General features: G+C 38.6%; 1 protein-coding gene across 3 annotated transcripts in view; it reads right to left on the bottom strand.

Moving 5' to 3' along the window:
* Window positions 1–15,954, bottom strand: part of ARB2A (ARB2 cotranscriptional regulator A) — a 334,295-nt gene that overhangs the window by 90,452 nt on the left and 227,889 nt on the right. For all 3 annotated transcript variants that reach the window (XM_075932154.2, XM_075932155.2, XM_075932153.2), the window contains exons 9-10: window positions 5,135–5,251; window positions 1,010–1,094 (exon numbers count right to left, since the gene is read on the bottom strand). In XM_075932154.2, coding sequence (XP_075788269.1) covers window positions 1,010–1,094; window positions 5,135–5,251 — 202 coding nt within the window. The remainder of the gene's footprint in view (window positions 1–1,009; window positions 1,095–5,134; window positions 5,252–15,954) is intronic.

Genomic DNA, 15,954 nt, shown 5'->3' with positions numbered 1-15,954 from the left:
TAACTTTTTAAAAAATCCTGAACTTCAATGGCAAGAATAGGACTTTAAACAACCTCAAATATATAGTTACATATTGACCTGTAACTTTGTAAAATAAACTACTGTACTTCATGTGAAGCAGGGCCTGGTAAAATTAACATTGTATTCATCATACAAAATTAATATTATGTTGGGTACTATTTTGCCTCAGTCTTATGTAGTACTGTTTTCACAGTCTACTGACATCCTATATACCTGTATTTTATTTTCAGCAAATTAAAGTTGAGTAGTAGTTTCTTATATTCTGAATGACTATTTCTATATAATCTGTTATATTTACAAATTATGTTTCAGTAAAATCTTCCTGAAATTATTACATAACTTTATAACATGTTAAGAAATTATTTATTATATTAATAGCTTTCTCTGAATAAAACACCTATAATTTATGCTTCCATTAATGAAAGACACCATCATTTCAAGATCACCACCAGCACAGCAGAAAACCATACAGTATAGTTCTAGTACACTATAATTTTGGTTTACATTTTTATCATTTGCACTGTTTGTACAATATAGATTTATCTTAACTGGAGCTTCAGAAAAGTCACTCATTCATTCTCTAGTTCCTTTTTATATTGTCTTAATATCATGCTGGGTGTTAACAAGGAAATTTAGCTTAAAATTCTAAGCTTCCACAGTCTCCTTAAGTTCCAATAACTCAGGAATTAAGCAAACACAAAGGGAAAAAGAGGGCTACAAAACACAAACTAGTAGTACTCCATAGAATTTCATACAGGTGCTCTAGACAAAAGCAAAATAAAATACTAAAAATCATAAAAATAGAAGGCATTTTTCAAAAGCTAAGTTACACATTATTTTTCTCATAGAAGGAAAAGGAAAAAGCACAGAAAAATAATTTAAACATAAACAAACAAGCACATTTTAAACAAATCAAATTACTCATTCATGGGTGTATATGACAAATTCATGGGTGTTTTATACACAGTGTACAAATAAGCAAACATACCTGCAGAAACACGAGGGCAGTCTGGCAACATGGACTCTACTGATGTATCTAGTGGTTCTGAACTAGATACCCAGTTACAACAGTTCTGTAACGCAAGAGACAATTTTACAATGAAACAATAAAGCTAAAGCAAGAATAAATCATAGACGCTATAGATTTAGGCCACAATTCAGAAAGCTAGTTAAATATGTGACCAACTTTAAGCAGAAGTCACAATGGGGACTGAAAGGTGGACCCAGGAGTAAGTACTGCTCACATGCTTGAAGTTAGGCATATGCCTATTTTGAGTACCTTGTTCAATTTGGGCCATAGTTCACAAGTGGCCAAATATTAGAAATAAAAGAGCACGGCCCGATTCAGCAAAAATACGTAAGCATGTTCTTAATTTTAAGTCTATCCTTAAGTACTCATTTGAACAGGAATGGATTTAAGTGCTTTGGTTAATTTGGATCTATGTGAGTGGTCCCAATGTCTTGGTTGGAGATGAATTTGTGTTAAAACTAAGCACATGCAAAAATGCTTGGATGAATTGGGGCCTAAGTTATCCACCATGCAATTCAAACCATTTTCCTTTGTAATTAGTTAATAATTATTGACAACAAATACACATTATCTCTCACCTTGCTTGCTTGTATTAAGAGGTCATAATCTTTAAGGTATAATGATGCAATCTGTTGTTGAGACAGTACCACAACCATGAAGTTGAAAAGCAATGGAATAGGAGTGGAAGAATATGGTTTTGTGGGTTACTGACATAACTGCCAATTTAGGTAAAATGAACATTTAAAATGTAAATATCAACCTCTGTGGATGTATATATATTAAAACTTAAGTTTACATTTCAGTCCTAAATTTTTTATTAAAAAGAATTTACTGTGATACCTTTTAAATATTTTTCTTCACTGCAATTTCTTCAAAGAAAATAGAGTATCAAAATATCAAATAAAATACTTTACAATTTATTATTAGAATACAATTTTTTGAATTTACGAAGTTTGTTATATTGAAGAGTAGCAATATGGCTATTCAGGGGCCTGTCAGCTAAAATACAAAATCTTTATGACTTCATATATTACAAAACTATTCTGGAATTTTGCCTTTATAAAAACTGATTAACTTCATTTTAAAAAAGCTTGCAGAGCCAATGATTTTCCAGACAGGTTTCTCAAAAATGATCCTATCAATCATGATTGCAAAAATGGTTGATTGCTATTCTGGTATACAAGCATGTATTGTGTATTTTTAGATGCCTGTTGCCCGAGTTGTGCACCATGGAATCCGTCCTCACTGTGGAAAGATCCTTGACTGGTAGATCAAGTGTCTTATTGTATTTCCTTAATTCATTCTGTCTGGAAGAAGATGTCAGCTGTGTTGCAGTGAGGAGAGAATTTCAAAGGCTCCAGTCCCCACCAATAAAGGCCGAGGAATGGCTTTTGAATAGATTTGTCAAGGCAACCCTACTGTTCTGGGACCACGGAGAGCAGGAACAACATAAAGGAAGGGTTGCTGTATGAGATTAGAAAGTGAAGTTCACAAAGCATGGCAGATTTTTGTAAGAAACAGTAGATCAATGAAACTATTGAACTGTGTGGAAAAAAATCCATGAAAACAAACACAATCCAGTAATGTTATCTTTTTAGTAAAAAAAAAAAAAAAATGGCTAAAATGTTAGTATTTCCATGTTCCACACAGACCTTGAGGTTTAAAATAGAGAAAAAGTTTATAATTACCATGCCTAATTTTAATTAACAGCTGAATGTAAAATTGCAAATGTAAGGAATTATAAAAGAAGTAAGATTTTTATTAGACATTATGTTCATTTGAAATAATTAAAATTAATATTAAATACTGCTAGAACACTACATCACAGAGCTTGAGATAATACAGAAGATTAGCAGACAATTAACCAGCTTTTATATGCAATGTGACACTTGCCTGTAAGAAATAAGTATTCTTGAAAGCAGTGTCAAGATATGTAAATGGATGATTTGTTTTATCATTCATCACAGCTCCTAATATATTCAAAAATCATGACTTCTACAGGTACTAAAAATAGGCCACCAATGATACAGGAGAAATAGCTTCAATGAAGAATGACTTTTTAAACAATTCATTCTTTCAGTGACAGCAATTAGCACTACAGACAGGCAGTGATTAGGCATACATTTTAATTATTATTCATTCTACCACTAGCCCTAAACCTGATTAAAGTAAGAGATAGCCAGGTGATATGTTAGCCTTAATACTACTCAACAACATTTCACATATGTAAAAATACTTCATATAGGAGATTTGCAATGCTAATATAAAGTTATGACACTCCATCCACATTTTAGGTCATTAATCATGTTACTTATTCTTTTAACATCTACTTTCTGTAAATTAAATTAAAGGTAATGTACTTGTCTCATCCAGACTAAATGTTCAAAGAAAAATGAGTTGTCAGATTCAAATTATAGGATTTAGCATGTTCAGTTTTACTGTATAACATATTTTAAGGGTTTGATTTCCCATAAAACTGAGGATTCTTCTGACAGGGCCTAGAGGGGTTACTATTCTTTATATTTTTAACATTTAAGTCAGAGCTGTCAGACTGTATCCCTCGTGATTCTCTATTCCCATAAGTCATGGCCTATAAAACTATAAGGTTAAGTTAGAAATAGGCAGTCTACAAACACAATGTTTCACTAAAATCGACAGGAAAATTCACTCCTATTAAAGAGCCATATATTTGTATTGCTTGTTTTAAAATTTCAAAATAAGAATAGACAAATACATAAAACATTCCCAATGACAGTATGACTTTTATTTGATCAGAACATAGATTCACAAGCAAGAGTTTAGTTGAGTTCATACTACAAATTCTTTCTTCTCTTTTAATTGCTGTTATCCCATACATAAGTCTTAAAATATATTCCTAACAAATATATTCCATTGTATTCCACCCACAGAAGAGAAGTTGTGTGTGCTGGCCATAAACCAGTATCAGATTAACCTCAAATCAGCAAGCAGTTCCCATAGTACAGAAGTAGTAAGAATGTTTTACCCTTTCACAAAAGGATCTTTAAAGTACTGTATAAACAATTGAATTTCATAACACCTGTGCGAGGTGGATAAATGTACATGAAATCTACAGATCAGTAAACTGAGGCATGAAAAGGTTAAAGGACATGATCCAAGGTCACAAAGCAAGCAAATCCAGAATCCAGGAGCCCTGAATGCCTCCCAGTCTGTGTCCCCTGTAAGTCAGGGGTGGGCAAGATATGGCCCACCAAACCGTTTGATCCAGCCCATAGCTCACTCTGCTGCTCTCCTACCCACAAGCCGATCCAGACCTGGGATGGGGGAGTGCACAAAGTCATTTACTGTTCAAAATGGCTGGCAGCTCCCTCCCCCGTCAGAGGCACATGGTGCCTAGGGGGAGCCACCAGCCATTTTGAGCAAGGAATGATATTGCACACTTTCCCGCCCCCAGTTCCTGATTGGCCTGGGAGCAGGGGCATATGCGAAGTCTCCACCAAACAGGGGTGTGCGGCACCTAGAGGGAATCACCGCTTTGCCCCCAAGACTCCACCCCTTCCAGCTGAGGCCCCAGCCCTTCCAAGGGCAACCACGTACCAAAATTTGTGAAGTGGCCCTTGCAAAAATTATTGCCCACCCCTGCTGTAAGCTGAGTACTTAGGCAGCTACCTAGGAGAGATTCAAATGCTTCCCAGCTGATTAGCAAAGCACTCACAGCTGGCAGCATGCATTTCTACTGGTGGTGCACATCCGCATGCCTCAGTGCATATAAAATATATTCTGTACACAGATGAAAAAATCTCCCAATATTGCTCCCAATACTCTGCTCTGTTACCAGATCATGTTGCTTACATGATATTTGTGCATACTTTGCTGTATAGTGAAAAAGAAAGCTACAGTCAGTTTTGATTGGTTTTTAATGGTAAGAGTTTCAAAAATGTTTTGAATCTAATTTTTTTCAGGGACCTTATGCTGCTTATACAGTGCTTTAACAATACTTTCTTGCTTTCTTCTGTATCTTAAAGAAATGGAACAGATCAGTATTTAAATACATGTTTATAGAATAGCATTGTAGGCTCCAACTCTTTTAAAACCCTTTCTCACCTCTCGCATCCATTCTCGAATAGTTTTGCCAGCTTCTTGATGCCACACATTGTGAACAGAGTCTGTCAACGCCACAGCAGTTACCTTATTCTTTACATCTGCCTCTCGTTGAATCATCTGTTAAAAAATATGGGCTTTAAGTTCTTTTTTCACTTGAATGGTGCCTGCTTAGTCACAGATAATGATCTTAAATTAAAAAAAGAGAGTAATACAAGTTCAATACTTGACTTCACTTGTTTTAAAGTTTATATAAATCCCAACAGTTCCAGAAATACAGAAAGACCTAATTTTTTTTATAAAAGAAATAATAGTAACTTTTAACTCACTGAACTATTCAGTCCTATTATTTTCCATGTGGCTTGACAATTCTAGGATGAAAGGTATCATAGTGAAAAAATGGAAGATTCCCTGAGGACACCTTTTACAAGTTTTTTCAAGTTCCTATTTCTGTGCTTCAGGGAAGCTGGTACCCATGGTTCACTGTAAGCTACTCATGACTATCATCTACTAATTTTCAGTAGGCTGCTGTAGTTTTTCTGATGTACAATCTTACTTTGACTTGTATGATTTTTTTCTTTTTCTATCCAATTTAGCTGCCCTGAACTCCTACTATGTTCCTGGAATTCTTTGTGGTTTTTTTCATATAAATGTTCACCTAGCTATCATCAGAGTCTGTCAATACTGCTTTGTTTTTTTAATATACTTACCTCCTTTAAAATCTGACACAATGACGTATCTATATAATGTGATTACTAAAAACAATACAACTGCTGCAAATAATGCACATGAACTGACAAAGATGCTCTAATACTTAGCACTGGATCACAAGACAAAAGGACCAAAAAGGAAAAGTGATATAAAAAAGAGACAAATGTTATTTTCTGACCCTAACTGGTAATAACTGATCAAAGAAAAAGGGTAATGAATTATAGTTCTAAAATCTGTATTTCACAGCTAGTATTTTCACCATTGTATATGTTGTACTAGACGTAATTATTTTTCCAACTTCTTCTCATGTAATGGCTACATGGACAATTTCTCTGTATAAAGCCAGCTCTTCTTTGTTAATACTATCAACTATTTTTCAGCATAATGGAATACTTCTCTGAAACGATGAGAGACCATTAAAATGGAACCGTGAATGACTTTTCATGTGATAAACAGACACGACTATTGAAATCCACACTTTTGATACAGAAGCAATGTTTGCCAACATCCTGTACAAACCTGTCCTTCTCTATTTCTTCTAAAGAGTACACATGCATATCCTTTTCACCAGGTACTGCTACTATTACCACCAAATCACTGCTGCAATCCCACATCTTAAATTGTCATGTTTTCCACCTATGCATATTTTAAAATCCATGTAATGAAAATAATACTCTGGCTAACTGGAAAATAATCACCATCACTGCAAATTGCACTTAGAAATTTTCATATCTGGTCAGGCCAGTGGTCCGTCTAACCCTTTACCTACTTCTGATAGTGGTCAGTAGTAGATGGTTCAGAGGAAGGTCCAAGATACTTCTGGAGAATTTTGTAAAAACATTCATCTTGTACTGATGAAAGATATGAATGCTGAGGGTGTTATATCTATTTTTTTCTACCATTTAACAAGACCCCAAATAGGCTCAAATGAGAATGTTGATTCATAAAACACTACAGAAATCACCTATTCCAAAACCACTTTACTTTTTTTTACACACCATGTCAATAGTCAGATCAAAAGACCCACATAAGCAGGGCCACTGTGGTTTATCAAGTCCTTGGCCATGCAGTTCTTGAAAACTAAATCAGTGATCTAGGGCAGAAATCCATCAGTGCCAGGAACCAACATTTATGGGACAACCAAAGACTAGAAACAGTGATGTCCTGGAGGGAACTCCCAGGTGTCATTTATGAAAGTTCTGCTACTAAACGGAAGGGAAAGCTACATAAATTTCGCTACCTCTTAGGGAACTTGTCTCTTCTCCAGATACTGTTATATAACCAAAGATGATGTACCGCTACAGTTCATACATATACTTTTGGCCAGTATTTCCTACCTGCCTTTGTTGTGGTGGGTTAGGGAAATGCTAATTGTACCAAGTGACTTACCCTTTAAAAACAGTTCCAAGGGAAGGCTGCCTATAGATTGCCTCAACAAGATCTTCGTGACCAACTTGCCTAAATAAAACAGACTGAAGAATGTACAATACTATCAATATAATCCACGTAGCTTTCATGTGCATCTTTTCAGTCAGGGTGTATCTACAATGCACCATAACTCAAAATAAGATATGCAATTTGAGCTACGCAAATTGAGTATATTATTTCGATGCTAATTCAAAACAGCTTATTTCGTCTTTTGGCGTGTCCACACAGCGCCAAATTTTAAAAAAAAGCACTATTCCAAAACGTCCCTTAATCCTTGTAGAACGACAGATACTGTCGACAAAGCTTCTGTCAACAAAGAGCATCTAGACTACATCCAGTTCTGTCAACAAAGCAAGCCGCTTTGTCAACATGACAGTGTAGACGCAAAGGACAGTGGAGATGCAATAATGCCTTCTGTCGACAGAACTCTGTCGACAAAAGGCGTTATTCCTCGTAGAATGAGGTTTACACACGTCATCAAAACTACCGAGTTATGTTGACGTTATGTCAATAGAACTCAGTGGCACTGGACTTTTGTCGACAAAATCCTGTAGTCTAGACACATCCTTAGAGATTCTTACACAATTAGTCTATGTCTATACTGAACTGTTTTGCGCAAGAAATATGCAAATGAGGCAAAGCATGGAATATCGCCGTGCCTCATTTGCATAAATAATGAGGCTTTTGCACAAAAAGGAGCCATCTACATGGCTCCTTCTTGCTTAAGAGCAGGTTTTTATGCAAAAAGGAGCCGTGTAAATGGCTCCTTTTTGCACTAAGGTCTCTTGTGCAAAAAGCGGACGCTCATTAATTATACAATATTCCACTCTTCATCTCATTTGTATATTACTTGCGCAAAACAGTGCAGTATAGACGTAGCCTTAAAGATCCATTCTGATAATATTAGCAAGGATATTGACGCTGTCTCAGTGGCTACAAGCAGTCTAGCTGTGTTCCTGAATGGATTTGTCCAGTTAAAGTAACATTATTGTGCTTTTATTAAATCAAGAATATGAAGTCTATCGTTCCCCAAGATGGAATAAGATTTGGGTAAGAAAAAATGAAGATAAATAATGGTTCACATGGAATTCTGAAACAACTTTGAGCAAGAACTTGGGAGAAGGCCTGAAAATAATCATTGCATAAGGGGGACTCACCATGAGGGTCTGAATCTCTGCATCTTTCAAGAAGATATAATGGCCACTAAAATATAGTCTTTACTGTTGGGTGGTATAGGGAACGAAGGGAGAGTTTGTCAACCCTGTATTACTATACTGAGATACTAAGAAGGAAGTGACTAGAGGAAAAACATGAATAAGGCCCTTACGGAATCTAGCCCTTGTAGGGAAAGACTAGATCCAGAATAGGAGGGAGCTTGATGTGCAAATATTTCTAAGGAATGATTAGGAAGTCCCGATTGTTTCAGCAGTAGTAAATAGTCCACAAATGCTGAAACGGATGTTGTCAAGGGAGATACTGGTGCCGAGATGACCGAATAGAAATTTATTTCTATAAAAGTCAGTCTAGCTAAGGCTTTCCTGCTTTGCAGCAGAAAATTCTGAATTTCAGCTTAACAGTTTCTTGTGGTGAATGTCAGCCAGCTGGCATAGCATTTGACTGTTGTGCTGTGCAACTGTATTGGGCAGAACGGGCAAAGTGATCAGCAGCTTCCACTGAACTCACCAGATCTGAATTCCAGAACTGCCTGGCCTCTGCTGGGGTTATCGTGGTCTTTAATCCAGCATCTTGCCTAAATTCCTCAAGACCATTGCTATCATAGAAATTGGGGGAATGCCGGGGGAGGCACATATACTTTAGTTCCAGTGTCTAGGGAACAGACCCATTGACATGGGTGATAAAGGAGGAAGTTGCCTCCTTTGTCCGGAGATTCAAAGGGAACCAGGGCTCTCAGCCTCTGTTGCACCTATGGCAGCGGCAGGTGCCCTGGGCCCTTTAGATCGCCACCAGAGAGCTGCTTCATATGGCTCTGAACTCGGGGGGGGGGGGGAAGGTGCGGTGACAGAGTCACACTCCAGGCACTGAGAGCTGGCTGTCCTTGGCCCCACCCCTTCTGCCCAAGGCCCCATACCTTCTGGGAATACAGATTGAGGACCTCCCCTCACCTTACTCGGGGCGGGGGAGAACAGAAGCAGTTGGCCCCCTGAAAAGTGAATTAGAAGTAGATTTGTGCTGCTGAGCTATTGAAGGTCCAGAATGTGAGGCTAACAAATTTATCTATTGAGAAAATATTGGGAATAAAAGTACCCTTGAACTGTAATGACTCCTCTTTCATTGCTCTAAGAGAAGGCCACTTGTGCTTTCATGTTATCTTGTAGTGGGATCCTTAAAGAGGGATGGGGAAGATGGATGTGGTATAGGAAAGGGTTAGAATTTCATTATCAATTTCTGATAATCTATTGGATTTACTGGTCTGTGGTGATCCAATCCAGGAGCCCCTTTCCTGCCCTCATCCAAATAAAGAGAGTAGGAAAAAGTGAGGGAAAAGGGTAGAGAGCTTCTATAAGTTCTGCCACTCTCTTAAACGTGGCATGAAACCTGTTATCAATAGGAAGAATGCATCATATCTAAGGAAGAGGCAGTGCATCCTCTGCATAGGAACCTGTGCATCTTCCTTGGAGGCTCCAATGGATTACAATAGAATGGAATGGAGTTCTGAGGTCTGGCTTGTTTCCTCCAGGGGGTGGAGGAGTATACAACCTATCCAATAAGTTTTTGGACTGCATTGGAGACAACTTTTTATTTCAGAAGGTTGAAAAAGCTACCAGAGGGGAAGCTGTTCTAGATTTGATCCTAACAAATAAGGAGGAACTAGTTGAGAATTTGAAAGTGGAAGGCAGCTTGGGTGAAAGTGATCATGAAATCACAGAGTTCACAATTCTAAGGAAGGATAGAAGGGAGAACAGCAAAATAGAGACAATGGATTTCAGGAAGGCAGATTGTGGTAAGCTCAGAGATCTGATAGGTAAGGTCCCATGGGAATCAAGACTGAGGAGAAAAACAACTGAGGAGAGTTGGCAGTTTTTCAAAGGGACATTGTTAAGGGCCCAAAAGCAAGCTATTCCGATGTGTCAGAAAGATAGAAAATATGCCAAAAGACCGCCTTGGCTTAACCACGAGATCTTGCATGATCTAAAAATAAAAAAGGAGTCATATAAAAAATGGAAAGTAGGACAAATTACAAAGGATGAATATAGGCAAACAGCACAGGAATGCAGGGGCAAGATTAGAAAGGCAAAGGCACAGAATGAGCTCAAACTAGCTACGGGAATAAAGGGAAACAAGAAGACTTTTTATAAATACATTAGAAGCAAGAGGAAGACCAAGGAGAGGGTAGGCTCACTGGTCAGTGAGGAGGGAGAAACAGTAACAGGAAACTTGGAAATGGTAGCGATGCTCAATGACTTCTTTGTTTCGGTCTTCACCGAGAAGTCTGAAGGAACGCCTAACATAGTGAATGCTAGTGGGAAGAGGGTAGTTTTAGAAGGTAAAATAAAAAAAATAAGTTAAAAATCACCTAGAAAAGTTAGATGCCTGCAAGTCACCAGGGCCTGATGAAATGCATCCTAGAATACTCAAGGAGCTGATAGAGGAGGTATCTGAGCCTCTAGCTATCATCTTTGGAAAATCATGGGAGACAGGAGAGATTCCAGAGGACTGGAAAAGGGCAAATATAGTGCCCATCTATAAAAAGGGAAATAAGAACAACCCAGGAAACTACAACCAGTCAGTTTAACTTCTGTGCCAGGGAAGATAATGGAGCAAGTAATTAAGGAAATCGTCTGTAAACACTTGAAAGGGGGCAAGGTGATAGGGAACAGTCAGCATGGATTTGTAAAGAACAAATCATGTCAAACCAATCTGATAGCTTTCTTTAATAGGATAACGAGTCTTGTGGATAAGGAAGAAGCGGTGGATGTGGTATACCTAGACTTCAGTAAGGCATTTGATACAGTCTCGCATGATATTCTTATCAATAAACTAGGTAAATACAACTTAGATGGGGCTACTATAAGTTGGGTGCATAACTGGCTGGATAACCGTACTCAGAGAGTAGTTATTAATGGTTCACAATCCTGCTGGAAAGGCATAACAAGTGAGGCTCCGCAGAGGTCTGTTTTGGGACCTGCTCTGTTCAATGTCTTCATTAACGATTTAGATATTGGTATAGAAAGTACGCTTATTACGTTTGCAGATGATACCAAGCTGGGAGGGATTGCGACTAATCTGCAGGATAGGGTCATAATTCAAAATTACCTGAACAAATTGGAGAAATGGTCTGAGGTAAATAAGATGAAGTTTAATAAGGACAAATGCAAAGTGCTCCACTTAGGAAGGAACAATCTGTTTCAAACATACAGAATGGGAAGCGACTGTCTGTGAAGGAGTACGGCAGAAAGTGATCTAGCAGTTATAGTGGACCACAAATTGAATAAGAGTCAGCAGTGTGATGCCGTTGCAAAGAAATCAAACATGATTCTGGGATGCATTAACAGGTGTGTTGTGAGCAAGACACGAGAAGTCATTCTTCTGCTCTACTCTGCGCTGGTTAGGCCTCAATTGGAGTACTGTGTCCAGTTCTGGGCACCGCATTTCAAGAAAGATATGGAGAAATTGGAGAGGGTCCAGAGAAGAGCAACGAGAATGATTAAAGGTCTAGAGAATATGACCTATGAGGGAAGGCTGAAGGAATTAGGTTTGTTAACTTTAGAAAAGAGAAGATTGAGGGGGGACATGATAGCAGTTTTCAGCTATCTAAAAGGGTGTCATAAGGAGGAAGGAGAAAACTTGTTCATCTTGGCCTCTGGGGATAGAACAAGAAACAATGGGCTTAAACTGCAGCAAGGGAGGTTTAGGTTGGACATTAGGAAAAAGTTCCTAACTGTCTGGGTTGTCAAACACTGGAATAAATTGCCCAGGGAGGTTGTGGAATCTCCATCTGTGGAGATATTTAAGAGTAGGTTAGATAAATGTCTATCAGGGATTGTCTAGACAGTATTTGATCCTGCCATCAGGGCAGGGGACTGGACTCGATGACCTCTTGAGGTCCCTTCCAGTCCTAGTATTCTATGAACCTCAGAGAGTTGTATGGCTCTAGAGCTCTTTTAATGGGTGGAAGGCCTCATGAGTCTTTGAGCTGCATAGATGGTAGCCCTCAAAAGAAAGATCCTTAATCATGGTTTGGACTTTCTTGTATATTTTTGATGGCTGGAGTCCTGAGAACACAGCCAATGTGGCCATGGAGCACATAGTCATATCAGATGCATCAAAGAGGCCTTCAGGAAAGTTCTAGCTATCAGCTAGCTGCCCATCTCACATGATGGATTTCAAATCTTTTGGAGTTATTCAAAATAAGAAATGGTCTAAAATGTCATCCATTTCTTGAGATGAGTATAAACTCTTACAAATTTTCAATTAGTTGGGAAATCTTTTCTTTCTCTATTTCTCCAACCCTCATCTTCTTAAGATATGATATAATAATGAAATGGTATGCTCCAATGTCAATGAACAAATTGGCACAAATTATTAGTAGATATCCTGACCTCTGTGAGTTGTAAGTAAAAAAGTAATGAGGAAATAATGAGGAAGAGGAGGGATAAAAGAACTCACAAGAGGGGAGCTAATGGGAGAATTTTCTCTGAAGACCACTCCTCATAGAGGGAGGACTTAGTGCTTATTTCTAAAGACTCCATTTGCTCTCCTGGGAGATGGGATATGCCTGTAAGCCCTTCCTATAACTCCTTCAAATCTTCACTTCACTCCCACTCATAAAAAGCAAAGTAGTTAGTTCATCCTATTGCAGGATTAACTTCTGCTTTATGACTGGCATTTGAATGAGCTTTCCTCTTCCCTGGAGAAACACTATGTTTGATCATGTAACAAGTTTGACAGGGTTGGTGGGAAAAAAAACCCACTTCACATAAATATAAACCCATGAATGTTCACCCAGCCAGTGAATATCATTTTTTTCAGGGTTTAAGTGACCCTGGAAATGTGATATTAAAGTATTTTTGTGGTTTGATACATAGCATATTTGTACACAAAATATTGCTGATACTAGTTTGTGAATAGTGCAAATAAATCTCACAATACAATTCTTTGGTATAAAGACTTCAGGCTGCAAATCTATTCAACCTTTAGACTTAATAGAACAGTTACCCAGGCTCTTATTCATGCAATCTTAATACAGGTGTTATAGAATGAAAGCTGTTGAGGAGCTATAATCAACCTAAAGAACATCAGGTTCCCAACACACTTCCCTTGCGGGAAAAATTAAGTTCCCTTTCTGATTTGTGTTACAGAATAACTTGGTAGAAGGGTCACTGCTAAGAGGGCTTGCTGCTAAGAGTGGAGTAACTATTGTCTGACATAGTCCACCTCAAGTTATCAATCCTGAGACCAATTTGGAGTACTAGGCTAAAGCATAGATTACTCCTATCAGTGCAGTAGGAACCATGTAGTGGAACAAACTGAAATACCCACCATCTCGGTGGAAATCTGACTAACAGGTCTCTAACTGAGCCTAATCAAAGCAACTACACAATGACCAACCTAGTTCTTTGGAATGGGATCCACCACCGGTAGTCTAAAATGTGATTCAAAGTATAGAAAGAGCACAAACTCATCTAACATCTTCATCGGCTGTCTGGTGCTACAGATCTTTCTGTCAACCTGCCTGCTACTGGTCACCCTCTAAGAGTTTTGATAATAGGTCCTTGTTGATCTCCCAATGCCTGTTACAAATCTGTCACCTATAAATGAGACAAAATGTTGGCACTCTGGTTAAAATGTAGTAGATATAAAGTTTTCCTAAGTAGAAGACACAAGGCTTTTGCTTTCTGCTGGAACGAAGTCAAAATACTCACCCCAAAGGCATCTAATAGAGAAGAGAAAAGCCATACATTATTATCGACATTCTGATAAGCAAGCAGGAGAAATGTGGGCTTGACAGAACTACTATTAAGTGGACAAATAATTGGTTAAATAACTGTCAGCAAAGAGCAACTATTAATGGAATGTTGTCAGATTGGAGGGAGGTCTCAAGTGCAGTTCCCCTGGGATCTGTTTTGGGTCCAACATGATTTAACATCTTTATAAAGGACCTAGGTGTAAGTATAGAGTACATAATGATCAGGTTAGCAGATAACACAAAGCTTGGTGAGGGGTTGCCAATACCTCAGAAGATCAAGAAAAAAAATCACAGGGATCTTTAGAAATTGGAGAACTGAGCTATAGACAACAAAATGAAACACAACAAAGACAAATTGAAGGTGCAACATTTGGGGAAGAAAAAACATTCACAAATATATAATGGAGGAAATCTGGCTTAACAGCAGCTCTGGTAACAAAGTTCCAGGAGTTGAAACATCACAGCTTCAACATGAGTCACCAATGAGATGCTGTTGCAAAAAAACAAAAAATGCAATTTTAATTTCTATTAAAGCAGGCATAAAATGCAAGTCACTGGAAGTTAGAGTACCATGCTGCTTGGTGCTGGTTAGGCTGGTTTTTGGTGGGGGCGGGGGGGTGCTGAGCTGTACCCCTCTTTACTTCTGTCCATGCTCCTCTCTGTGCCCCAGAGCTCGGCTGGGAGCAGGGCCATGGCTCCAGGAGAAGGGGGACACTGAGAAAGAAAGACAAATGAGGCTAGAGGCTCAGCTATGGGCAGATGCAAAGCCCCAGGCTGGGACAAGAAGAAGATCTCCCAGGCACTGAGGATGGCATCTGGCACCCTAGGAATGACAGTGGAGCCCCTGGAGCCAGCATCTGGGACCCAGGATCCCGCAATGGAGCCAGCATCTGGGACACTGGGTGGCAGATGGGCCATTGGGAATTCCAGGCACAAAACCTGGTGGTGCTGCAGCACACCTGCACCTTTATTTCCTATGCCTATGGACTAGGCCTCAGCTGGAATACTGTGTCCAATTTTGGCCACTAATTTACAGAAAGGATGTAGAGAAATTGGAAAGGATCCAGAAGCAAGTGACAAAGATGATCAAAGGAATGGAATGCAAGCCATATGAGCAAAGGCTCAAGGACCTGCATATGTTTAGTTTGGAAAAGAGGAGGTGATCAAGGGCGAATATAATAGAGGTCTTCAGATACTTGAAAAGTTGCCATAAAAAAATGAAGAAACATTATTTTATACCACAGAGGGTAGAACAAGAGATAGAGGGTTCAAACTACAGCAGAGTAGATTTAGGTTAAATCTCAGAAAAATCTTCCTGGCTGTAAGCACAGACTGCCTCAGAAGATTGTGGAAGCTTCTTTACTGGAGGTTTTCAAAAGGAGGCTAGATAGTCATCTCTATTAAATGATTTAGACACAACAAATGCTGCATCTTAGCAGTGGGTCAGACTAGATGACCTTTGTGGTACCATCACCTCCAGCTAATATTTTCAATGAAGGTATTTTCTGGGCTACCATTAAAGAATCTGATCTGGCAGGGAGCCTTACAGAAGCTTGGAAGAATAGGCTAGAATTGACTGCATTGCACTGGAACTTTATCCTGGAAACAGCCATCTTATGCACCAGATCTAAGTCTCTTTCTCTCATAGTTTTGCAGAAATGTGACCAGAGGGTAAATCGAAATAGCAATGTTTGTCTCAGGGTATGTCTACATGTCAGCTAGGAAGCATGATTCCCAGATCAGGGGAATATATGTG

The sequence above is a fragment of the Pelodiscus sinensis genome, chromosome 6 (assembly GCF_052426305.1).
Source record: "Pelodiscus sinensis isolate ZL-2025 chromosome 6, ASM5242630v1, whole genome shotgun sequence".
Lineage (NCBI taxonomy): Eukaryota > Metazoa > Chordata > Testudines > Trionychidae > Pelodiscus > Pelodiscus sinensis.
Note: the sequence above shows the minus strand (reverse complement) of the source record. Positions and strands in the feature narration are given on the sequence as shown.